The sequence below is a fragment of the Neolamprologus multifasciatus genome, chromosome 16 (assembly GCF_963576455.1).
Source record: "Neolamprologus multifasciatus chromosome 16, fNeoMul1.2, whole genome shotgun sequence".
Taxonomy (NCBI): domain Eukaryota; kingdom Metazoa; phylum Chordata; class Actinopteri; order Cichliformes; family Cichlidae; genus Neolamprologus; species Neolamprologus multifasciatus.
Window position 1 is genome coordinate 22441267 of NC_140454.1, and position 26298 is coordinate 22467564.

At 40.0% G+C, this 26298-nt stretch overlaps 2 protein-coding genes across 6 annotated transcripts in view; one reads left to right on the plus strand and one right to left on the minus strand.

The window, feature by feature from the left end:
* Positions 1 to 1792, plus strand: part of bard1 (BRCA1 associated RING domain 1) — a 35672-nt gene extending 33880 nt beyond the window's left edge. For all 3 annotated transcript variants that reach the window (XM_085134751.1, XM_085134750.1, XM_085134752.1), the window contains exon 12: positions 29 to 1792. The gene's annotated coding sequence lies outside the window, so the exon portion shown is untranslated. The remainder of the gene's footprint in view (positions 1 to 28) is intronic.
* vwc2l (von Willebrand factor C domain containing 2 like) lies at positions 10 to 24788 on the minus strand. Of its 3 annotated transcripts, none has more exons than XM_085134761.1 (5): positions 23978 to 24788; positions 22385 to 22894; positions 18516 to 18614; positions 7394 to 7523; positions 10 to 428 (listed from the first exon to the last, which is right to left on the minus strand). In XM_085134761.1, the coding sequence occupies exons 2-5, from the start codon at positions 22790 to 22792 to the stop codon at positions 277 to 279; spliced, it is 789 nt and encodes a 262-aa protein (XP_084990887.1). In that variant the 5' UTR covers positions 22793 to 22894; positions 23978 to 24788; the 3' UTR covers positions 10 to 276. The 3 variants fall into 3 exon arrangements, with proteins under 3 accessions (XP_084990887.1, XP_084990886.1, XP_084990888.1); XM_085134760.1 differs by having other exon boundaries at positions 23690 to 24788; XM_085134762.1 differs by lacking the exon at positions 18516 to 18614 and having other exon boundaries at positions 23690 to 24781.
* Positions 24789 to 26298: the final 1510 nt, after the last annotated feature.

Here is a 26298-nt window from a genome sequence, read left to right on the forward strand (position 1 = left end):
GTGTGTGTGTGAGTGAGAGAGAGAGCAGCAAGTCAAGCAAGTCAACTTCTGAAAATATATAGGACCATTAAAACCGGAGTGTGGAAACAACTGAGACAAGTTCCATCTTCTTCTCGCTGGCTACATTTGTGTGAAGCCTGCGAGATCACCTCTTCGATCCTACTGTATGCTGTCTCAGGATTTATAGGAATTGTGCTCCTGCCCTGTCAATCATACAAAATGGCACAGTAGGCAGAGCCTTGCCTGAGCTTTTCTACCATCCCCGTAGGAGTCCGTCTATGACAATGACTGGCCGTTGAGGCATTCTCGCCGCAAGCACTGCGCCGGCTTCCACCAGTCTCCGTTGTGGCAGCGGCAGATGGTGCAGTCGTCCACCTTTACTTCAATTCCAGCCGGGATGATCGTCGTTCCAGCAAAGCAATTTGGACCTGCCGCATGGGAAGGGAGGGAAGGAAAGGAAGGGAAGAGAGAGACAGAAGAAGAGGGAATGAGAACGACAAGAAATGGATGTGTCTCTCCTGAGAGCTTCTCTTTGCAGTGGGGTGGTGGAGTGATGCAGAGAGCTGCAGGGAGTTAGGGGAGTCAGAGCAGACGTACAGATCTTTTCACGGGCATGCACCGATGGGCTTGTTTTTGCAACACTAAAGCGCTTTTGTTAGTCTCTCCTTCTCCCTCGACATGGAGCGCTTTGCATCCTAATGCGCCGCAAGCAGAGAAGCCTGCCAGGCACTGGCTTGGCAGTACAGAGAGGCTGGAGTACAGAGAGAGACAGAGGAAGAGAGAGAAAGCTGCTTTTAGAGGCAGTAGGGAGGATGGTGTTAATCACTTCGGTCTGTATGAAAAGGCCACAGAACTCCTTAGCAATTCCTTACACAGCTTCATTCCACACATTCACACACGCTGACTGTTAAACCAATAAAGAACTCAGATTAATTTTGACATCTGATTTATCCGTTAAACACTGTAGGATTCAGTTGTGTGGATGTTGAGAGGATTCCTTTAATTCTAAAACGTGCTGTGTACGACTAGAACACCTTACATCGGCGTTTCTAATAATCTCACCAGATAGACAGATTATCCTGGGTAAATTTTAGGATCTGTTTTCCAGGACGCCAAAGAACGGTATTACATTTGTAAGATTTATCTGTATTACCACCTGAAATTATTACATCTAATTTGTTTTTCTCTTTGCCTCAGAGATATTGGAGGTAGTGCATCTCTTTCTCTACCTCTAGAGACAGGAGAGCCAGAAGGTGCTATGAGTTCATCCTAGTTTTAATCATTTAAAATGAAGCAATCAGCAGCTCAATTGGTGTGACGGTGACTTTGGATTGCTCTCAGTGTTCGGCTCGGTAAAACCTGCCAGATTCAAGACTCCTCTACGAGCAGTCATAAAAAATCATATGTCCCATAACTCTTGAAGACACAGTAGCTTTCACGCCTGATATTCACGAAACATCTTGGTATCCTGTGAATATGATTTAGGGTCTGGTAGCTTAATGATAGCAATGTAAATGTGTCAAGATAGTCAACCTAAAGTTCAAAGGTACATTTCTGGTACACTGTAGAATTTCTCACCTGTCACACAATTTGAGCCTTTTTCACACCTACATTTTAACACACAAGCACAGGTATCAGTAATAAAATAAATAAAGAGCGAATTTCATTTATCAGCTTCAATTTCAAGGTCCTGCATTTGTGCATGCTGGCTCATCGTCTCACTGTCACGGCTTTCAGGAACAATGTTGCCATCAGTAATATTATTAGTAACACCTCTGTTTTCCTTTTTTTTTTTTTTTAAAAAAAAAAAAGGCTTGTTAATGCTTTATGGAAAAGTAACTCAGGGCATTAGATTAAGGTTAGCTAAAGATCAGGATTGTGGTTAAATATTTAAAACGTCACGCTGACTCGCAGCATGACACAGGGAACACTGACTTTTTAAATCTTCAAGAGCATTACCTTACCTCAAGGGTAAAAATGCTGGAATGGTCTACAGAGGGACATCTCCCAATATTTTACAAATTCTTGCTTTATGCATCGAAGGAATTAGGTTTAATTCCAGGTAGTGCTTGTACAAGAAATAAAAGATGCAGGAAGCCATAAATTTCCATGTGACATTGACAAAGGGAGCTGCTGGCTACCTGCTACCCCCATCCTTTGCCTTAGCATAGATGGGTCCTATGCTCTATTTTAAAAAAAGAAAGAAAGAAAAAGAAAAAAAAAGGGAAAAGAGCATGGGATCTGATCTTAGACATAGAGAGCACTTGCCAAGTCTTAACCCGCAATGATCTGCCTCTGGACAGCTGGCACAGGTCACGGGACAAACTCGGCAGAGGTTGATGAGGGAGGAGGGTGACCCGTGCTGCTGCCAAGTGTGATTGTTTATAGCCCGATAGATAGGGAGACACAAGGACACAGTCTGAGCTTCCTGTCACCATGTGAAGGGCGTGCGGTCACTCGTCCGAGCATGTGATCAATTCGTGGCCAATAAAATCTGGTGAAGTCAGAAAATGTTTGTCCTGTGTCAAAACTGTCTCAGCACATCATACTTTCTCTGACTACTGCCTAAGGATTACAGTGTAAACTGCAGCTTGTTCAGAGAATATGCCAAAGCGAATATGTTCCTGAACCGTATCCAGCTCCATGGCACTGCTCCTCTATGATATGTCTGTTAAAAGACCACAATGACGGCATTCTGACAGATAAGAAGTGGCAGATCTGTAGTTGGTTTAATCTTGTTATACTGAGGAACCATTAGCCATTTTCAGGATACTACTCTTTTCTTTTTGAGAATTACATAATTACATATTCCCTGATTAATTTACAGTAGCCTATATAATTCATGATAAAGATTAGAGCTGAATCAGATGGGCTCAATGAATACGGAGCTCAGAAATGAGCACTGCCACTGGCCTACTATTCTATTGTGCTGCCTCTTCCTCTCTGCTGGTGTTTTCAGGAAGGAACACCAAAAAGGTGCCAAGCTGAAAAGCTACAGCCTAATAATAGAAAGCTCTGACAAACGTTTGGCAACCATAAGCACTGATTCGCTGATTTGTGAGCTGAAAGACATCCAGATATCAAGGTCATATCAGTTTAGTTCAAAGTTGCTTTTTTTAAAGTCTGAAATATAGTTAAGACACTGGAACATGGGTGATTAATCTTGTTTTTCACTGTGTACGCACATATAGCTCAATTTAAAGTCCTAAGTCAGTGACTAATTGGACTAAATGAGTCAAATATTCCTCAGTAACATTTTAGCCACTGGCAATTAGGTCATCGCTGCACAATTCTGTTTACAAAGCAACCCTAAAACCTTTCTTTCACTAGAATAAGTTAATCTGGACCTTTTACCTGAGCTGGAATTGTAAATGTGGTGTATGGAGATACAGTCAGAACTCAAACTAGTAATTTAGGCAGCTCATTTTAGGCACAAAATTGTATTAAGAATTGTATAAAGCCTTATCAAGGGCCATTTAATTAAATTCAGTTGTCTTGTAATCTGTGAAATAAGCATTACTCATTTTCAGAGACTGTTGAGATGGTTTGTTTTTTATGTAACCTTAGTGTAATTCAATTATTAATTTAAATAAACCTTTCAAATGTATATCTGTTCAGTATTAATTTCCATTTACCTTCTAAATCTCTGAGGGAGGTAAAAAGTAGTGAATGTAAACATGTTGATAGATAACAGAGAGAATCGTTTTCAAGTACTTTCAAGCATTTGAGTACAGTTTAAAGAAAATGTTCTCACTGCGCTTTCTGTGACTTTCTTCCCTTTAAAGTATTTTAGCAGGATGTGCAGGTTTTATACACAAAGTTAACCCAAAGCTTTACCATGACAAGCTACTGTAGTATACTTACACTAGCATTTACCTGGAGAGTTTTGCTTGTTCAGTAAGAAGATTGTTTTTATAGAGATTAAAGCTGTTCCCATATACATCTCACACTGTTAGATTCTTAAGAAGAGTATTATTTAGTATTGTTTGCATTCATAAAATATTATAATTATGCCTCTCCTAATCATTTATGCCACAATAAAGTAAACCTATATAAAAAAGATACAATTATTTTTGTATTATAAGACCAAAGCCCTCTACATAATTTTTGGATTAAAGAAAAAAGAGAGAGCAGCTATAAAGATAAATAAATAAATAAATAACACAACAAAAAGCTGGATATTGTAGACATGTTTCTAAAGGGAATGTAATTTGACAGCAAATGTGGAACTTGCAAAATGCATTTTATTAACACTGATTCTTTATGTTTAAAGAGAAAAAGGTGCAGTGTTTCCAGTTCTTCATTTTGGAGTCACATCATGCTTTTGTGATATTCCAGTGGATCAATTTAATATTATTAAAATTCCACGGGATCTGTATTTAGTAACCAAGGAACTTTCAAGGTAATCAGATTCAGCCCTGCCTACAGTCAACATGACCTGTCTGTCCAAAATCCTAGAGCCATTAGTCATCTTACAATTATATGGCTTGCTGGAAGACAATAATGCCTTCCAGGCACAGCAGTCATGCTTTAGTCCTGTTCATATGACCTATTGTTCTCAGATGTACTTTGTCTTTAGTGGTAATTAGCATTTGTTTACACAACGACTGGTTGTCATCCAGTCTAACTTGTATAGATGATAAACATTATACCTAGAACGTCATACAGCCATAAGCATAGCAACTATCTGATTATAATAACTACTCAATTAAAACAAAGCTGGCTTGTTGATCTAAACTTAAAAGTGTTACAGCTAAGTGGCTTCAGCTGGGATAATATGTCTATCAGATGAGGTCAGGAACTGCTTCTAAGACCCAGCACATTATATATTCTGATGATGTCAACATCTTATTAAATATGCTGCTTTCTGCTTACTGCTGCTTCAAAGTATGTCTAACTGAGAGTTCAAACTGTTGCTGTGAATGGGCTCATATCATCACAGTTTAGTCTCACTGATATTTACTTCACGCTTCCTTTAAATATAATTTGCATTCTAAGTCAGCAAGCAGCGCTATAAAGTAAGAGATGATGATCACATACGACCTTTGGTAAACCAGATTACAGTTGAACTATGGTGACCTGTAGACCTCCCTGTTCAAAGCTAGATTTAAATGTCAACCACATAGAGATATAGAGTCTGTGCATTTGATGTTATGTGCTGTGGGGTTTTTTGTGCTGTGGACTTTTACCTCAAATGCTTTTAGATGCTACTTGTTTATAGGTCTCTCTCCTTTCAATTATGCAAACAACTGAATAACATGGGCTATTGGATTGTGATCACGTGACTGATAAAATACCAGATTTCTTTGCTTTGAGAAAACGATTGGATTGCTTTTGCTGTTTGCTTTGGATAATTATCCATTTGTACTATAAAGTGCTGTCCAATTATTATTTGTCCAATTATTATTGATTATCTGAGCAGAGTATAGCCCTGTACACTTCAGAATTAATTCTGCTTCAATCAGCAGTGACATTATCAATAAATGCTTGTCTCCTGGTTCTAATGGCAGCCATATGGGTTCATGCCATAACAGTGCCCCCCACCACGTTTGACAGATGATGTGGTCGGCTTCAGATCATTAGCTGTTTCTCTCCATGCTTTTCTCTTGCGATAATTTTAGTATAAGTTAAACTTGTACACCTTGACAATGATCTTGTGACCTTGTGTTGTGTTGTTCTTTCTTAACCACATAAATAATTGTGTGATCATACACAAATGTCTTCTGTGGTCTTTCAGGCCTTTTGGTGTTGCTGAGCTGGCCAGTGAGTTCATTTATGTGTAATGATTTATCAGATTGGTGATTTGGACCCTCCTAACGGTTTTGCTCTTTCTATCTCTGTCTTTCTCTGATAGGTTTATTTTGGTTTTTCAGCCTAATGTTAGCCTCCTTCAATTGTACTGATATTTCTTTGGGGCTCGTATTTAAATATAGTGGGGGAAAAGCTATACAATTAAAATCAAATGCTTTAAATCAGCTTCAGATAATAAGTATTCTTTAACTGCCATGAAGTAACAAGGGGGCAGGACTCACCTGGCCATAAAACTGCTGGTTAGTGAATTGTCCAATTAATTTTGAGCCTCTAAAAATGGGGGGTTGATTATGTATTAAAATGGCTGTAATTCCTAACCAGTTATTGCGATACTTATGTAAAATCCCTTGAATTAAGGCTGAAAGTTTGTACTTCACTTCAATAAATTCCACTGTGATGAACCTAACTGCACATCCTAGTTGCACAATTTTTGCCCCTGTTTTAAGTGCAATGATTTCTATAACTGTATTTTTATTTAAAACTAAAACCTGTAATGGATAAAGAAAAACACAAATATCTGTCTCTCTGACTATATGTAACTGAACTGAGGACATTTGGGTGTCTGCTTTTCATTGTCCCTTGGCCAAAAATGAGAGCTAAATAGCATTCGTTCATTGTCCTCTCTTCGCAGCCCTCAGCTATCCACTCCTGTAAAGATTTATCTGGTACCAGAGACTGACGAGGAACCCTTGGGTAACCTAGAAACAGCAGGCCTACCACTGAAATGCCAAGGGTGTCACTGTGTCCTGTCAGCCTGGATTAGTTCTCTCCTAGCAGCTTCTGTAGCCTTGTTACTGTGTGTGTGTGTGTGTCACTCTATGTGTGTCTATGTGTTGAAACAGAAGAAAACAAGCAATGGTGAGAAATAAAAAAATACAAGGAAGAAAATGTTTGTAGTTGTGCCACTGCAGGCATTTAGCATCTGCCTCCAACTAAGTTATTCCCTTTACTTTTAACCTGTAGGTAAGCAGCAGTTAAATATATACATATATACATATACACTTTCTTTTTTCATTAGTTTGTCATTTAAGTTCAACAAGAATGCAAAAACATTTTGTTTAGTGAATGCAACGTCAAGTTTAGACTTTGAATTTGATATTACCCCAGGTTCACACTGCAAAAGTGCACTTACTGTACTTTACTCATAAAGCTCCATCTGTCCCTCAGGACTGGTGCTGGCAAAGGGAAATCTCTCACCTCGCCTTGTAAATAGTCAATGAACCATTGGAATCCTATAATTCTAATTTAGGGATTGGTTGCGTGTGACAAGGTCTCCAGGGCACTGGGAAATAAAAGGCTCTCTGAGGACCCATTAGTCCCTCCTACCATCCCTTTAATCAATGGGCTAATGTTTACTCTGCTTAGTGTGTCATTTATAATTAAAACTAGTACTGCTCATTAGTGTCCAACGGGCCCAAGGTAATAATTTTAATTCATAAAGCATCAATTACATCCTCATCCTGATCTAAAGGCACGGCCATCATATGGTGATACCACCGATAAACTTGCTGTCATTGGTTTAATGAAAATTTAATGACTTCTAAGGAATCTGAATTGACTTCCAGGGGAGATGAGTGTTTACCGTTTTTACAGATGGGGCAGCATTGCTCTGGCTCGTACACAGGGTTGACACACTCTGGGACGGCGCAATCGGACACCACACAATGCACTTCATTATTTGGTTCGCAGCGGCACCACTCACAGGGTGACGGCTGTGGGCAGAGGAGGAAAGAGACAGGGAATCTGGGTTAGATGACTCAGTAGCTTTCACCTTGTGTGTATGTGTGTGTGCATGTCCATGCATGCTTGTGTTTTTCTCATATGCACATTCTTAATAGTTTCAGATGCGTGAAAAAAATGTTTTGTGATAAACAAAGACACAAGTTAATAAATTATTCACATCCCCAGTTTTATTAGGGTACTTTTGCCTTAACAAAAACAGCCTATACTACTGCTGGCTTACAACAAAATCTCTAGAAATAACTAAGGGAGTCTATAAGGTAATGTTCATGATATTTAATGTTTTGCTGCATTCTGCTGTGGCCTGCCTCAGGAAACAGTTCAGAGACTTATCTCACCACCTCTGCAACATGTAAATCAGTAGCTACTATGGAGCTCCCTGTGCAGCTGCCTCATACTTGACTCTATCTTTACAAAGTCTCTTGACCGGAAAATGAACTGTAATGCAATTTCATGGAGTGGAAAAATACAAACTGTTTCCAAATCACAAAAGGTCAGCTGTTCATCATATTAGATTTTCTTTTTGCTCATCATAGTAAACAGCCTTTTGAGTGTGTCTCTGCACTGCTGTATCAGCAGTTTGGTGTCGGGCTTAGACAGTAATAATATTTCATATTTGATAACCCCTTTTGCGGTCTTAACTTTTTTGGTGGGAAAGCTGATCTATGTGGACAGCAGCCAGTGCAACATAAACAACAAGCTTCACATTATGATTCTAATCTTCATGATTTATTCATTTGAAGGATAAAACGTCACTTATTGCAGCAGTCAATAATTTTAATTCATAACATATCAATTACACCCTCATCCTTTAATTTGCTACCACAGAATTTCCTGTGAACTGTGTGGTGGCACCTTTTAAATGATTAGTTCATTGGTATTTACCCAGTTGGTCAAGTGTTGCATTCCAACTTGCAATATTTTTTTTTCTTTTTTCCAGCAAATTCAATTAACTTTCATGCATTAAAAAAAGGAGATCCACAGCTGTCTGTTTATACATCGTTTTTCCCACTGGTGTGGGTTTGCTTAATAGGATTTCTCTATACAATGGAAAATTTACAGTGTAGGCTAATATAATAGGTACGTTTTATTTTCTTTGGATGGACTTTTTCCATTTTTTATAGTATGCTAAGCTAACCAGTTCATGCCTGCACTTAAGTCATTCATTTTTTTCTGATTTCTTTAAATGATTAATGTAGTACTTTGGAACTGTGTCATCAAATATCTGAGCTGCATTTGTTCCCAAAATATATGGATTTATTGCCACGACAACAGCGGCTCCACAGTTTGTTTTTGTACAGAGACAGGTGAAAGGGCTAAGGTATTTCAAGATGTATATGTGTTACTTTTACCATCTCTTCTGGGCAGATCGCATTAAGTGACACATAATCAAAGTGTCAAAACTCCTTTTGTTTTTATTGAAGTTTATGGGAGTCAGCATGCACATTAAGAGATATAGGATATATAGCATTAGCTATTCGCAAGACCATGTAGAAAAAGTTCTCTGAATCAATGCAAAATAAATAATGGATAAAAAAAAAATCGAAAATGTTACTTCCTCTTATTGTCTGTGAAGGTTCTCAGTCATCCAGGTCATCGTAGTCAAAGGAGCTTGCAAAGAAAAGCGTCTGGACTTCTTTAAGTTACTTGAAGACGTTTCACCTCTCATCCGAGAGGCTTCTTCAGTTCTAAGGTCAAATGGTGGAGAGTCCCAGATATAACCCTAGTGGGAGTGTCCCCCCACAGAGGGACAAAAGGACCCCCTGATGATCCTCTAATCGCCTGAGCCAAGGTGTGGAACTGGGTGTGGGTCCCAATCAGCCAGAGTTTCGGGTGAGTTCATTGTGAAACCTGGCCCCACCTTATCATGCGAATTCCTGAGGTCAGATGGCCCAGGGTGTGAGTGGGCGTTAAGGCGTCTGGGAAGGGATCTCAAAACTGGATTATAGATGGCAGAGAGTTGGTGTCGTAAACCACCGCCTCTGTTCAAAGATGGTCGCTCACAGTGGACATAGATGGCTTCTTTCACTCCTCTTTCAAACCATCTGTCCTCTCTGTCCAAAATGTGAACATTGGCATCCTCGAAAGAGTGTCCTTTATCCTTAAGATGCAGATGGACAGCTGAATCTTGTCCTGTGGAGGTGGCTCTTCTGTGTTGTGCCATGCGCTTGTGAAGTGGCTGTTTGGTCTCTCCAATGTAGAGGTCTGGGCATTCCTCGCTGCACTGTACGGCATACACCACATTGTTAAGTCTGTGTTTTGGCGTTTTGTCTTTCGGGTGAACCAGTTTTTGTCTGAGTGTGTTGCTGGGTCTGAAGTACACCGGGATGTCATGCTTGGAGAAAACCCTCCTGAGTTTCTCTGATACACCGGCTACATAGGGGATGACAATGTTGTTGCGCCGGTCCTTCTTATCCTCCCTCCCTCTGATCTTCTTTTCTGTGCCTCTTTGCTGACTTTAAAAACGCCCATTTAGGATAGCCGCACGTTTTGAGTGCTTCCTTTACATGTGTGTGTTCCTTCTTTTTCCCTTCAGGCTTAGAGGGAACATGTTCTGCCCGGTGGTGTAGGGTCCTAATTACTCCAAGTTTGTGTTCCAGAGGGTGATGGGAGTCAAACAGGAGGTACTGGTCCGTGTGTGTGGGCTTCCGGTAAACTTCGATGTTGAGGTTGCCGTTCTCTTCAATGTGCACAGCGCAGTCCAGGAAAGGCAAACAGTCATCCTTCGTGTCTTCCCTGGTGAACTTGATGTTTTTATCCACAGCGTTGATGTGCGCAGTGAAGGATTCCACTTCTTGTGTCTTGATTTTGACCCAGGTGTCGTCTACATATCTGTACCAGTGGCTGGGTACTCTTCCTTTGAAAGAGCCAAGAGCCTTCCTTTCCACTTCCTCCATGTAAAGGTTGGCTACAATAGGTGACACGGGGGAGCCCATGGCACAGCCATGTTTTTGTCTGTAATAGCCTTCGTTGTATTTGAAATATGTGGTGGTGAGGCAGAGGTGACCTCTGCCTCACCACCACATATTGCCGTTCTCTTCAATGTGCACATTGAAGAGAACGGCAACCTCAACATCGAAGTTTACCGGAAGCCCACACACACGGACCAGTACCTCCTGTTTGACTCCCATCACCCTCTGGAACACAAACTTGGAGTAATTAGGACCCTACACCACCGGGCAGAACATGTTCCCTCTAAGCCTGAAGGGAAAAAGAAGGAACACACACATGTAAAGGAAGCACTCAAAACGTGCGGCTATCCTAAATGGGCGTTTTTAAAGTCAGCAAAGAGGCACAGAAAAGAAGATCAGACACCAGCGAGGGAGGATAAGAAGGACCGGCGCAACAACATTGTCATCCCCTATGTAGCCGGTGTATCAGAGAAACTCAGGAGGGTTTTCTCCAAGCATGACATCCCGGTGTACTTCAGACCCAGCAACACACTCAGACAAAAACTGGTTCACCCGAAAGACAAAACGCCAAAACACAGACTTAACAATGTGGTGTATGCCGTACAGTGCAGCGAGGAATGCCCAGACCTCTACATTGGAGAGACCAAACAGCCACTTCACAAGCGCATGGCACAACACAGAAGAGCCACCTCCACAGGACAAGATTCAGCTGTCCATCTGCATCTTAAGGATAAAGGACACTCTTTCGAGGATGCCAATGTTCACATTTTGGACAGAGAGGACAGATGGTTTGAAAGAGGAGTGAAAGAAGCCATCTATGTCCACTGTGAGCGACCATCTTTGAACAGAGGCGGTGGTTTACGACACCAACTCTCTGCCATCTATAATCCAGTTTTGAGATCCCTTCCCAGACGCCTTAACGCCCACTCACACCCTGGGCCATCTGACCTCAGGAATTCGCATGATAAGGTGGGGCCAGGTTTCACAATGAACTCACCCGAAACTCTGGCTGATTGGGACCCACACCCAGTTCCACACCTTGGCTCAGGCGATTAGAGGATCATCAGGGGGTCCTTTTGTCCCTCTGTGGGGGGACACTCCCACTAGGGTTATATCTGGGACTCTCCACCATTTGACCTTAGAACTGAAGAAGCCTCTCGGATGAGAGGTGAAACGTCTTCAAGTAACTTAAAGAAGTCCAGACGCTTTTCTTTGCAAGCTCCTTTGACTACTTCCTCTTATTAAACTTTCTCTCCTCATGATAGAACATCTGATAACTTTGCATTACATATGCTGTAATTCTGATGAATGTAGATGAAAATCATCACTAATATCTTATATGCATTTGCAATATAAGAATAAAGCTGTAAATCATGGCAAATAACAAAGTCTTTATCTCTAACATATTACTATGAGAAGACTGATTAAATATTTAACGCCGATGTTGCACTGTAGTCCATCACATTTATGACTTACGAATAAAAATGCAAAAACACTGGCAACAGAAGAAGCTTAGGTTAAATCAAGATTATATTGGGTAATATGTTTCATTGGGGATATTAAAGCGAGATTCGTTTGCAATAATGAACTACATTCCATGGGTTTATTACAATGTTTAGAAGAGAATATTCCAAATGAATATTATGCGTGGATGTGGTGCATAAACATGGCCCAGAAAATGTTAAAACCCCTTGAATAAACTTATCAAACTAGCTCAAATGATCAGACTAAAAAGAAATTATGGGATGCTTTTGAAAGAAAGTCCCAAGACATCAAGCAAAGATCTAAACTTCTGACATATCTGGCATATAAAACCAAACTGATGCTCAAAGTTTGTGGGCACAGATAACCGCATTCAAAATACAGAGTAAATATAAAAACAGGAACATGGCAGTGCTTCTGCAGATGTACTCAGCTATAGTGTACTGCCAAAAGTGTTTAGATCTTGAAAAGAATATCACCATATTATAGTATTTTGCATCTATTTATACATCATGGCATTGTGCTGTCCTGTGTGAATATATAGCTTTGCACCATCTCATACTGAAATTTAATGAGGCCTACAGAATCCAGCTGACATGATATCTATCCATCCTTTGTTTTAATCTGTTTATCTAACTAGGGCTGCTGATGACTCGAGCCTTTGCCAGCTGACACTGGGTGAGGAGCACAATAAACAGTCCATTACAAAGCTAACAAAGAGATGCAGACAACCATTTATGTTCACATCCACAGCTACAGTATATTTAGAATCACTAATTAACATGCAGAACTGTGTCTCCAAGTACCCAGAGACAACACGCAGGATAAAAATTGTTTAAGTAGAATTCCAGTGAAAAGAAAGAAACAAACAAACAAAAAGTTAAATATGATGATATAAATTATATGAGGAAGTAAAATTCTCTCTTGCTCAAATAAATATTTTGGTTACTATGATATTATCATGTTTTAGTGATTTTATAACTCAATTTAAGTGCCATACAAAAGAATGCTCTTAATCTGACCACACTCATTGAAGTTATTAATTATGTAAATTACTTGCTTTGCATACAGTGTGCAGTTGTGTTCATATTTATTTGGACACCGACACCATTATTGTAACCTTGCCTCTGTAAAGCACTAGTGCGGATTTTATATCTGGATGCAACTGAAGCGCAGATTTTCTTACTTTAATTCAATGAGTTTATGGTGATTTCATTGTAATGGAGAGACAGAATATTAACCAATAATGCAGAAAAAACCCAAAAGAGGTTATAAAATGATTTCCAGGTCATTGAGTGAAATTAGTGCTTGATCTCCAAACAATACATGACTTAGTACTTGATGGATAAACCTTCCCTGGCAAGCACAGGGGTAAGATATCTCTTGTACTTGGTCACCAGGTTCACTCAAGAGGGATTTTTCCAGAAATTCTCGAAATCCTTTAGGTTTCTTGGGTGTTGCTTTGCAACTCAAAGTTTCAGTTCCCTCGTCTTGATGCATGCTCAATCATCCAGGTAAGTAAATCTCCAAAAGTTGATTCTGTTCATCTGGACGTAGCGTTTTGTGGGAGAAACATTTCGTCACTCATCCAAGTGACTTCTTCAGTCTCAGCTGACTGCAGGTTTCCCCAATCTTATAAACAGTACATTGCATAATCACTGAAACCCAGTGAAGGAACAATGGGCTGGGAGGTGACGAATGAGTGACGAAACGTTTCTCCCACAAAACGTTACGTCCAGATGAACAGAATCAACTTTTGGAGGTTTCAGTTCCCTCCACAGATTTTAAATAGGATTGAGGTCTGGAGACTTTAAGTCATCCTGTATCCTTAGCAGAAAAACAGGCCCAAAGGCAAATAATGTCTGTATGGGGATGGTCTTCTTTTCTTTATACTCAGCATTTCTCTTCCTCCAAACACGGTGGATTGAGTTGATGCCAGATAGCTAGATTTTGGTTTTATCTGACCACAGCACTTTCTCCCAAGCCTTCTCTTAATCATTTAAATGTTCACTGGCAAACACAAAAAGTGCCTTCTTGAGCAATGGGACCAGTGTGTTACCAATAGAGTTCTTGGTTACTGTGGTCCTAACTGCCTTCAGATCATGAACAAGCTCCTACTGTGTCGTTTTGGCCTGATCCATCACCTTCCTCATGATTATCCTCACCCCAGGAGCCAAGATCTTGCACAAGCTCCAGATGTTGGCCATTTTACATTTCTTCCATTTCCAAGTAACTGCACCAGCAGTTGTCACCTTCTCATCAAGCTTCTCGCAGATGGTTTTGTATTTCATGCTAGCCTTGTTCTGGTCTACAGTTTTGTCCCTGAGATCCTTTGGCAGCTCTTTGGTCTTGCTCACAGTGGTGGAGATGTTAGATTGAAAGAAATTTGTTGTGTGGATAGAAAATTAAGTGATTCTGTCGACAACTTGTAATGTGCTTTATACACATAAAGTATTGAGATCAGTAGTGTCTGTAACTGATAAACTGCCTGATTGACTGTAATCTATGGGACCACAGGCAATCTGTGAGAGCCAAAATTCTGGCTGGGTTTAGAGGATCAATTACTTCAAGTACTTTCAAGTAATGACATGCAAATCAGTTCATAACTTTTATGTTTGTTTTCTAGACAATATTCTGTCTCTCCATTAAAATGAAACTGTGTAAAATAGGCTGTTCCTTTCTTTGAAAGTGAGGGAATTTACAAATTCAGCACAGCATCAAAAAATATTTCCCCCACTGTAGTCCCCCAGGTGCAAAAGTATTGAATCAGTTGATGGACAAGCAGTTTCAAGTCCAGGTGAAGCCTGTTCCCTCGTTATTCCATGACAAGTTAAGCCGATTAAAGAGTTTGTTCTGTGTGTTAAACTTGCATCTATCCACTGGAATTCTCAATATGAAATGCAAAGAGATGCCAATAGAAGTAAAGGTCATCATTAGACTGAAAAACCAAAATAAGCCTATTAGTAGTGTTGTGGGATACTGCAAATTTTGGTATTGATCTGATACCAAGTAAATTGGGCTAGTATTGCAGCTAAGAATACTAATACTGATGCTTTTGACCTGCAAAGGCCCCTTATTTAGAGGAGAGCAGTGTATCATGATTTATAAAATGAATCATCAATATTTTGCATATTCTGTACAAATGTTTTTTTAGTTAATACAACAACAACAAAAAACTTTTCAGTCTTTCAAGTGTTTTTAAACTGGGTTTTTCGGAGAGCTGGAATTTAAATGTGCTAGTCTCTAAAGCACTTTAGGAAATGAAATAGATGTGACAGTCAACACAAAGTTCAGGCATTTTTCATAGTGCATGTTTGAGGCATATTTTTCATTTCCCAAAAAGAAAAATCTGCTGAGCTTAGAGTTTAGAAACAAACATCAATCCAATACCAATACTATTGATATTGCATCAATCCACCTACCTCTGCTTATTAGACAGATATCAAAATCTTTAGATGTGGCCATGCTTGGAAATTCTTAAAATGAAGGAATGCACTGACCAGCTCAACAGCACCAAAGTCCACTTTTTGTTAAGGAAAATCCTTTACAACATTTAGCCAAGCAAGAACACTATAAGGCAGGTAGGTGCATCGTTGTCTAAAACTTCAAGAGGCACATTCATATTGTAGGTTTACAATGTGGTGTAAAGAACATGAAGGCCAGATTAGTCTGTGTCTTGGACACTTCTGACAGAGCCTTCACATTTCTGACAAAAAAAAGGTCTCTGGATGGATGAAGTCAAGATTAACTTTTACCAGAATGATAGGAATAGAAAAGTATGCAAAAGGATGAGAAACAGCAGTACCATACCACTTTATCTGGTAGAAGTAATGTTATAGCATGGTATGCACATCTATGGCTGCCACCAGAACCGGGCCACTACTGTTTATTGATGATGTGACTGCTGATAGAAGTACTGATAGTAGGATGAATCTTGAAGTTTACAGGGCTTTACTTTCTGCTCAGATTCAGCCAAATGCTACAAAACAAACAGAACGTTTTTTGCAGTATTTGGCTTTTGACCTAAAACAACTCCACAGGCAGCCTAGGAGCTTTCTCAAAAAAATGGGGTATTCTTCAACGGCAAAGCCTGTCACCTGATCCGAACCTAATAGAGCATGCCTTTCAGTTACTGAAGACAACCCTGGAGGGAGAAAGAACCAAGAACAAGCAGCAAAGGCCAGGCAGAACATCTCAAGGGAGGAAATGCAACATTTTTGCAGTCACAGACTGTAAATGATTTTTTATCCAAGTATGAAAAACCAAATCTTAACTGATAGATTTTTTTTCATTATCATTGACCAAAAAAAAAACCCCAAATCCAATCTTAACCAAAACAAAACATATGAATCTAATTGTGAATTTTACAATGAGAACAGATCCATTTAGATAATCAATTTAGATATAACGTTATATGATACATATTCACAATGAAACAATAAACCTTTAGGGATAATCCTGAAGTGAAGCTGTGAGCCTGAAAAGTGGATTCAACAGCTCCACAGAAGAGTGTAGGAATGCGTTTCCACTGTGGCACATAAATACTTTATCTACTTTTCCCAACAATGTCTTTCACATAATTTGTCTCTCAGGTCAATGTGGGTGGTTGTTGCATGATATGCTCAAATGAAAGTGGAAGTTACAAGCAGGAGTCCTGATAAATGCCATTGTTTTCTCCTCCTTTAACGTCACTGATAAGATGGGAGGAACTGCAACCAGAATGCAGCAGAGCTTGAGCAGGCAGAAATAAAAGTGGACTCAGTCTTAATTGCTGAAAAAGCTCAGTTGGTACAGATACCAGAGTAGATGCTGTAGAGGAGCTACTTGAAATCCATTCAGACAGAAACTTGCATGAAATCATGTATAATAAAAACAATGGATAACGTGAGTGGGTAGGTACAAATGCGACACAAATGGGAATAAATATTTTTGAACAAGAAATCATCCAAAAACTGACTCAGAAGAGGGAACTGGGTTCTTACTATAATATATGTGCATGTATTTAATCCCTAGGTGTTTCTAGATGTAACAAGTTGTATTAAAGTACAGACTGGAGATTGTGGCTATGAGAGACAGCAGTTTTTATTCACTATCACAACTGACCTTTAAAATAAATTAATTTGAAAGTAGTATTTCTCTGTAGGTTAATCTGCCAGATGGGCCTGTAATGCAGCCTGCTAGTTCAGATGCTTTACGGGAAAAAGTATATTAAAAATGCAATTGGAAAAGAAAACTTCTTCATGCACCTTTAACACATTGCTGAAGAATCCTTCAATGTATTCAGCCATGCTTGGTGCTTTCAATGCGTCCTTTTGTGTGAGGTCTACCGTGAAGAGGATCAGTCATGCCTAAGCCCAGACTTACAAAAGAAAAGGGAGCACTAGTACCAAATTTAGACTTGCTGCCAGATGTTTTGGTGAAGAAAAGACGCCTGTTGTCCCCATCTTTCTGGCTGGCTATTAGAGTCAATCGATTGCCATGCTTTTCATTCGCACACTGAGACAAACAGAGACAGGGCAGGGAAGCAATGAATAGTCAAGTAACCTTCAGCAGGGCAAAATGGCAATGCAAAATACTCTGAGACTGGACGACAGGATCACAGGAAATATACTCATGCTGTTAAAAGCAGTGACAGGAATGAGTTGACAGTCAAACTGCATGCTCTGTTGTTCAAGTCAAAACAATGTTTTACCAGTGGTCAAATAACACAGAGAATAGACAGAAAGGACTTGAGAATGAGGATGGAAAACATGCAGTACTAACACTTGCACACCAATTCTGCAAGTGCAAATATGTCAAAACCATAAAAACGTGTTTGACATTCTCTGCGGTCAAATTGTTTGCACTTAACAATTTTTTCCCCTAATTGCGACTATTGTTGCCTCCAGCAAATTGGATAAGAAAATCAATTTGAGCAATAATTTTAACAGCTTTTGTGGATGTTTTCTCACATAGGTATGTTAAAAGCAAAACAACTTACTGTGTGTGTGTGTGTGTGTGTGTGTGTGTGTGTGTGTGTGTGTGTGTGTGTGTGTGTGTGAGAGCAATTTTAAACAAATTATTGTAATTGTCTGCAGACATGTTTTCACAGAATACTTCTGTGACTTTGCCACATCACTGCAGTGATAGAAAAGTACAGATATAATAAACAAAAGTTACCAAAAAAACAGAGACATGAAAAAAATCCAACCACAGTGTTTGATTTACATTGATTGGAGTAATTCATTTATGAGATTTCCTCATCATTTAAATCTGATACAGGGCTTAATTGCACTCCACTGAATAGTACTTGTCTCATGCGGATTAAGTGAAAGGTGAGCAGAACTCAATCATTAAGGCTATTAGTCACGAATTAAAATTGTTTGCCTTTAAATGAGAACTTATTCAAGATCTGGTGGCTGATTTGCACTGTGTGTACCTTTGTTACTGAACATATTAGAGCCCTCCCACCTTTGTCAAATCTGCATCCCTTCCCTAGGGGGGAGGGTGGTCATAAGAAGCATGGATGGGATTCTTCACATCTGAGTTCACATCCCAGCACTAGCCTGAAGATCTGGGATCTGAACTCACCCTATACCTCCTGGTTCTTGATTGCAGCTGCGCTGAGGCCAGAGGCACACCGGCAGCCATGCTGGGTGGACTGGTCCCTTCCTCATCAGATGGAAAACCCTGTAGGTGAAACACCTACTATGGTTGAGTGGCATGACTCACTCACATGGCAATAAAACAAGATATTGGAAATTACTGCATCTACTTTTACAAAGAATTTAAAGCTGAATCAACAGTATCAGTATTAAATTCTTTGTTGCTACAAGCAAAAACTTTTAAGTGGATGAGCTGTAGTGGGAAATATAGTTTGGACCTATTTGTCAATTTGCTGATGCACGAGTTATGCCAGCATTAGATTCACAAATGATAGGCTGACATTTCGCTGGAGTCAGCTGCTTTGTGTTGAAGGAATGCCCAATACTACTTGCATGATCATGATTGCATACATTAGGTGCAATATACTTAATGATCAGCCTACAGTATAATGAGGTTTTCAGCATAAGGAAAGTGGAAATATGAAGTGTTGGTGGATGCCAAAAACAGTTCTTCATAGCCAGACATCCCAGTTTCCCAGAAGCTATAAACAGCCCGCATCTCTCTTGTTATCTTCCCAAAATACTGACTCTTCTCTTCTCTCTTCTCTTCTCCATCATCTGCTACTGAATATAAATGCACACCTCTACACAATGCAACACAATCACCTCAAATGAAATGCCAACAAAGCCCAAACCAAAGGTTAACCTGTCGGCATCTTTAAACAGTGGTCTGCATATCAAACACTGATTTCCTTTAACACTGCGGGGTTCTGAGGCTTTCATGTCTTCACTGAAGAAACTCAATTTTTTTTTAAAAAAGATGATCATTATGAACCATAGTGCAATTTCTACTGAGACAATCTATAAAAACAAATGATTTTGTTCTTCACCTTGAAGTAATGTTGAAATGTCCTTCCCTTCTCTTGCTCCTCAATGCACTATTGATAGATCAGATGTTACATCAGACTGCGAAGCTTTTGCCCTTAAAGTAGCCCTTACAAAATCACAGAAATCTGTGGGGCTGCAGGAGCTTGATTGTGTCTGACGTGCAAACACACCAATCATTACAGATTAAGTACATGGGTTTCAAATGGGCTAATCTCTCACACCCCTTGCTAATGGGAACACTATGTCACTTTCATGCCACCAAGAGTTGTGGTTGCCTACTAATGCAAAACATTTTTCAATTCTTTCAGTATCATTTTGTTTTTTTTATTTTAACATTTGAAATCTTAATGTCATTCTGTTTACAACGGCAAAAGAACACCTGAATATTTAAGATCTTTGAATGGATATTTGTATATTAATATTGTTGACAGATTTGTTGACAGAATGGCACCTAATAGAGATGTATTGTAACAGTTCTGAACAAAGGCATAAACTCCAATGCAATGCCTCTTTGCACCTCTAGCTGATAATGCAGATGAATCCCACAGCCGCTAAAAGGTTTTACATTAAAAACTGATGAATAAACATTAGCACACTATTTTCCCTCCTTGTGCTGTTTGATTTCTTGTGATTTGCCACCCCCCCCCCCAAAAAAAAAGCATTTCCAGAGAAACTGTAGCAGAAAAGTTAATTATGATGGCCTGTCTACACACCTGCTTTGCTTAACTCACTCTTTAGCCCCTCAGTTTTTCTTTTTCTTTCCGTTCAAGTGGCATGCTAATTATTTTCTTATGCAAAATGTTCTGACATTGCAGGAAGCTTTGTTTGTTTTACCTTAAAGCTGTTGTAAAACTACACTAAAACACCTCCTGTTTTCTTGGAGTTTTGGACAGCAAGCAAAAAAGGAAGACAAAAGGAAATATACCGTAGTGACTATATTCACTAGAAGTTGCTGTAAATACAAAAAGATGATCATCTGGTACTTAACCGGGTCAAATACCTAAAACAGACCTACAGAGCTATTATAGATGTAAACACTTCATAATGTGATATTCTATGTTGTGTGCACACCTGGATTCACTTCCTTTAAGTTACCAAAAAGCATAATTAAAGCTATGCACAAATTTAATTTTATGTGTGATACTTTACATTTTTCAAATGCAGTCTTCATCTTAGAAAACAGTTTTAATGATACATAGATATTGTGCATTCCACTGCGTATTTGACAGCATAAGATCAATATTTATTTTAACCCTGCAAAGGGAAACCTTATGAGAAATAGTCAGACTTATTGGACTGTATAAGCACACACACACACGCACACACATGTAGTCCACCCACTCCTGCAAACTACAACTGACAAAGTAAGCTTTGAAGATGCTTTTGAGCTTTTGAAAGGCTATTTTCAATTATTCATTTAGCTCTTGAGTACCTTTTATGTGTCTTTAAAAGGGTAACCAACAACTTGTGTTTCCCCAGCTGTGGCCCAGTCAAACAGATATTTGCTGGGGTCATAAATCCTACCTGAATACAAGAACCCTTGTCTAAGGAGCTATTGCAGGTTTTTTTCTTCTAATGTCTTCTGATTTTTTGATCTGCAAATGCTGGTAGTTGGTTTTGAAAAAAAGAATCTTACTGCAGGAATTATCTTCCAAGTACATCTGTTATAATAAATAGCCTATCTAGTTTTGTCTTATTTTACAATTTTGGCAGATGTTCACAAAATTGAGAGAAAGTTTTTCATGTTACTGATGATGATGAGAACATACCTCTAACATCAGTTTCTACTGTGTAACTGGTAACTCCACAATGGGATAAATTTACAGCTATTATGTAAAGCGACAAAAAATTTGATCAGTTGCATCATTCAAAAGCTAATTTATGTCACTAAAGTGGAGCCCGCAAAAAATTCAGTTTACCATTGGAGGCTCATAGCATTTGTCTGACAACCGCAATGGATGCACTTATCTTAAATGGTAGCTGATACATTTGCACAGACATGAACAAATGCTATGATTAACCACAGAGCTATACCCTTGTTTTGGCTATTACGTGTCATATTATATTTCAGTCACTTACTGCCTCAATCCAGTTGTGAGAAATGTGAATGAGGAGGTTTCCTCATGGGCAGCAACAATTTAAACACAGACTGTAGTTGTCATGCTCCCAGTGTCATTTATAATCAGGCAGTACTGTCATGCTCTGTAACAACCACGGAGACACTGGTTGTTACTACCCCTCAGAAGGTTTCTTCTGATGGGTAGAAACCTTTTTTTTCAACAAACACAGGGAAGCTGGAGCTGCCAGTGATGACTCAGTGTCCACAAATCACAGTATTAAAATACTGTTATAGCATCTGTCAGTTTGGTTAATGCTGGATGAATGTTCATTTGATGAAGCAGGCCGAAGGATGATATCACTCTGGGTGGCAGCCATCTTGGTGCCCTTGGCCAATAAACACATTTTGAGCTTACTTTCACATTATGCCAAGGACTGATCTAAACCCAAATACAAAGCCTCACTAATTCGAACCCTAACAGCCCCACCAGATTACATCTGCACCACTGTTGTGTTACGTTTGGTTATTTTCATCAGTAAATGTGATCAAAGATGATTGCTGTCAACAAGTTAACAGACTAAAAAGGAAATAAAAATATGAGACATGGTGGTTTTTACATTATGTTTGAAGTGACCACGACCATAGAGGTGTTGCTGTGAATGCATATGATTGTCACAGACCTGTTTTGTTTTAATAACATCTACACTTGCGTGTGACTTGATTGTGTTTCACCAAATGAACTGGATTAGAGTCTTGAGCCTCAGTTAGTCTTTAATAAAGATAAATAAGATGCAGAGTGGTGATTGTTGGTGGAATATTCATGTTCAGTGCTAGAGTTTTTCTAGTGGATTCTGGTAAACAGATATTTTTTTAAAGGCTGAATTACAATCTTCTAACTCATTGCTTACCTTGAATTCTTCCAGAATTTTATAGGTTTTCCCTCGGTACTCGCAAAAGTTTTTCACCTCTTTGCACTCAGGGCAGCATCCATTGTGTTCCACTTTGGTGCACTTTGGATGCAGTTTCGGGCACTCGGGTTGGTCGCACACAGGCCCGTCCTCTGTGCACACGCACGGGCAGTTCGAGTGTCCCGGATAGAAACGTTCCCCGAGTTTGTAGACGAAGCCGCTGTCATCCACGCATCCCTTGCCCCGGTAGTCATCAAACACAATGTTCTCACCGACGGTCCGCTCCGCCTCGTCTGCGGCGTAATCCTCGGGGTTACCCACCGTGGCCGGTGACACAGCGCTCAGGGCCAACAGGGGGACGAAGGCAGTCAAGAGGAGAAGGCCCATCCTTTGCCGCGGCATTGACATCCACGTTCAAAACGGCTGTGTGGATGTCATCCTTAGCCTCTCTGTATCCTCACCGGATCTGTCCAGGGCTTCATTATCACCACCATCACGTAAGGAAATGAGCTGCAGTGGAAAAAATAGAAGATGACATGATGGATGATGACTCTCCAGCTGCTGGTTTGCACATCCTTACAAACCCAAAACACCTTTTAAATACTTTCCCCTTTTTTCTCTTTTTGGTTTGGCTTAGGCCTGTGTATGGGTATCTTTTATTTACGGTGCACATATGCAGCACCAATGTTTCAATAGAGATCATTCGGAATTCTTTATCATTGCTCTGTCACAAAAGAAAATATCTTACACATAAAGCTAAAGCCACGGATGGTGAAAACAAATAGAAATACATTTGCTAACATAAGAAGCATGCAGTCTATATGCGTTAGTGTGGTGGTGCATTAGATGCAAATTAGTCTCCTCTTTCAAAATCACAGCAACAGCTACGACCATCAACAGAGGGAAGGGTTATAACACTGATTGTCTAAAGTGGGTGGAGTGAGCTCCCCACGGTCGTCTTCTCCCCATTAAATAAAATCGAATCAAATATTACAATTTGAAACTTTATGAGAGGCTTCAGAGACAACAGGTAGCATTAACGCTTTCAATTCTCCCCCAGGCCAGTAATGATAGTAATGACTTCTCCGACTCTGGGTTTCTTGTAACCACCTCTTATTATATTAACCATGTTCCATGCAGATACATGCAAATATTGAGATATATATGCGCAATGATTTAGCCCAGAATGCGTCAACCGTTTGGAAGGGGAAACACACACATCGACAATCCAGACAGTTGGGAAATATATAGCTGAAGATAAATATCTCTATGATGTGTATTAAGCGACAGCTCTAACTCACTCACCGCTTTGAATAAGACTGATATCCACTAAGTGTGAAGGTAGGATCCCCAATACAGAGAGCGGAGACAGATTACAAATAGTCGCCTTGCCTATTGGAAACTTCACTCTATCCACAGGGTGAAATCACCAGTCTCCATGAGATACTGTAATCCGCCCTCTTGTCGTGATGATGTGCTTAAAAGCAACTAAACAACAGCCTTTTGGAGGTTTGCTCCCCTTTTCCCCCTTGCAGAGAAAAAGACATCCGCGTAAAAGTAGGTCTTCTTCATGATTATCCTCATTGGACTCACCTTTTCGAGACAATATCGCAGTTCAAGTCCAACTGCATGCGTTACAGACAGAGAAAGAGAGACTAAAAAAAGAAACTGCTCGAGAAATCCTCTATAGCGTTCCCTGAGAATCCGGAGTCAATTCAGTATTTCCCCACGATGGAGGTGAATATTAGAAAGCAGCAGCCAGTCTTGTTGCACATGTGTGTATACATCCAGCAGTTGTGCGGAAAATAAAAAATCCACATGGGTAGAAGTTAAAGAGTATAAAAAATCGACCCATTCGCGGCTGAAGCCAGTCATTTTTTGAATTTGTGGCCGAGGTCACGTTCATCATCAGCAGGCGAGACTGACGAGGGAGCGCTCCGACTTTCAGCACCTTGGAGAGCGACTATCTTCTGCGTCCTGCGCCGAGCAGAGCGCCCCCCCCCCCCAATCCCCTCTGCCAACCACAGTCACAACAACACTCACCTCCCACGATCCGAGGACAAGTATGACTGCATTACTGCAAGGGTTAAAAGCTGGGACGAAGTAAAACGATCAAATAGGTGGTCATTAGTCAAGACTGGTTCCGACAGGAGCAGCTGGTAAATTGAGGAGGTATGCTAGATCAGTTAAATATGTGTGCGAGCCTTCCCCCTGTCTGTAAACGGGTGCGCCTATGTGCACGCCTGCCTCATTATACGCCTGTGAATATATGTCTCCATGCGTGCGCGAGAGTTCCAGCGCGTGACAGTGTCTTCACACATGACCCGCAGCATGTTTCTCTGAGTCACTCATTTCTAGCGCAGTTTACGGAGACCTATTTGTATTCAATGGTGCACTGCAAAAGGGAGTCTGACTTCTCAGCACCCCCCCCCCCCCCCCCCCCCCCCCCCCCCCAAACACCACCACATTAACTGAAAAGTACAGTACGGCTTTGCAGAGCAACACCAGCTTTGTTTTACAAATGGTAGCCTATAGGGGCCACTGCCCGACTACAGTCAGTCTAAGGGTAGAGGACTAAGAGCTAGAAGACCAGCACTTAATTAGACATTCCCACAAAGACTCATAAACACCTTGTCAGCAGCAACGTACTATGCATTTATGGTCATTTCTGAGTAATGGACATGTAATTAATACTTGTTAGTCCTCAGGGTGAGTGAGACTGTCAAAAACTTGTGTTCTTCAACTTTAACTATATATTTACATCTGCTGCAGACATCATGGAAGGTCAAATCTAATGGGATAAGGCTAATTCACAGAATGTATTTAACTATACATAACAGCAACTTTTGACTGATACTGCTGCAGATATATTTTCACGCATTAACTTTAACTGCAGGGTTTCATAACCTACATGACACCTGCATGTATGTTTAGGTGTTTACTTGGTACAAAGTCATGTGCAAATATACTCCATGACATATTTGTACAAGTAAGCATTTCACACTGTGTCTTTTTGACATTTCAAATATTTATTCAAGAAAAAATATTGCTAGATAGAATATTCTTTTGAGGAAAAAGTAGGTATATCCTTGGCCACAGTAGCTAGTACTGCCCCTCTTTTAGCTGAAATAACTTCTTGTAGGTATTTTGCATAATTGTCCACCAGTCTCTGACATCGGCCTGCTGAAATTTCTAGCGACTCCACCATGCAAAATCCTTTCAGTTGCACTGTATTTGATGATTTTCTTGCCAATTTCAGATATTCCCCAGCAACATTTCACATGGATTCAAATCAGTTTTTTTCTCGCCTGGGCCATTCCATAACCCTTTAATTTTCATTTTGATTCATTCCTTAATGGATCTGCTGCAGTGCTAAGGATTATTATCACACTAAAAGCTCCATTTCCTGTCCAACTTCTACTCTTGGACAGATGGCTTCACATTATCTTGAAGCACTTTTTGATATGATGCAGAATTAATCGCTGAATCAGTGACTAAAAGCTGCCCTGTCCCCAAGGCAGCAAAGCCATCCAAAAACCCTAACATATCCACAACCATGATTCAGAGTTAGTATAAGTTATTTCTCTGAAAAACTGTGCCAAACATGTCCAGGGGTCCTGTGGTCGAACAACTCTGGCTTTGGTTTGTCTATTCAGACCACATATGGCTCGCTCATAGACTAAAAATGTTTGTTTTCCTCTTGTGCTCTTTTTGGTCAGCAAAGGCTTCTTGCTGGCATGAAGGTCAAATGTCTGCTGTGTCTTTCTGATTGTAGACACATGCTCTTTTGATGACTTACCTGCAGATCACGTGATGCATTTTTTTGGGGGTTCTTGTTCAGCCAGTCCTGGAGAAATTGGCCTTGTTTTTTGTGGATTTCTACTTTTTCTGTGTTATTCAAGGGTCTTTACCTA

Bases quoted from the DNA above. Each gene is read 5' to 3' on its own strand.
- vwc2l (XM_085134761.1), bottom strand. From the start codon at position 22,792: ATGTCAATGCCGCGGCAAAGGATGGGCCTTCTCCTCTTGACTGCCTTC. The intron at 7,524-18,515 runs GTGAGTTCAGAT...CTCTGCCCACAG, and splicing joins CAAGAACCAGGAGGTATAGG to CCGTCACCCTGTGAGTGGTG. The intron at 429-7,393 runs GTAAACACTCAT...CCCATGCGGCAG, and splicing joins CTGCCCCATCTGTAAAAACG to GTCCAAATTGCTTTGCTGGA.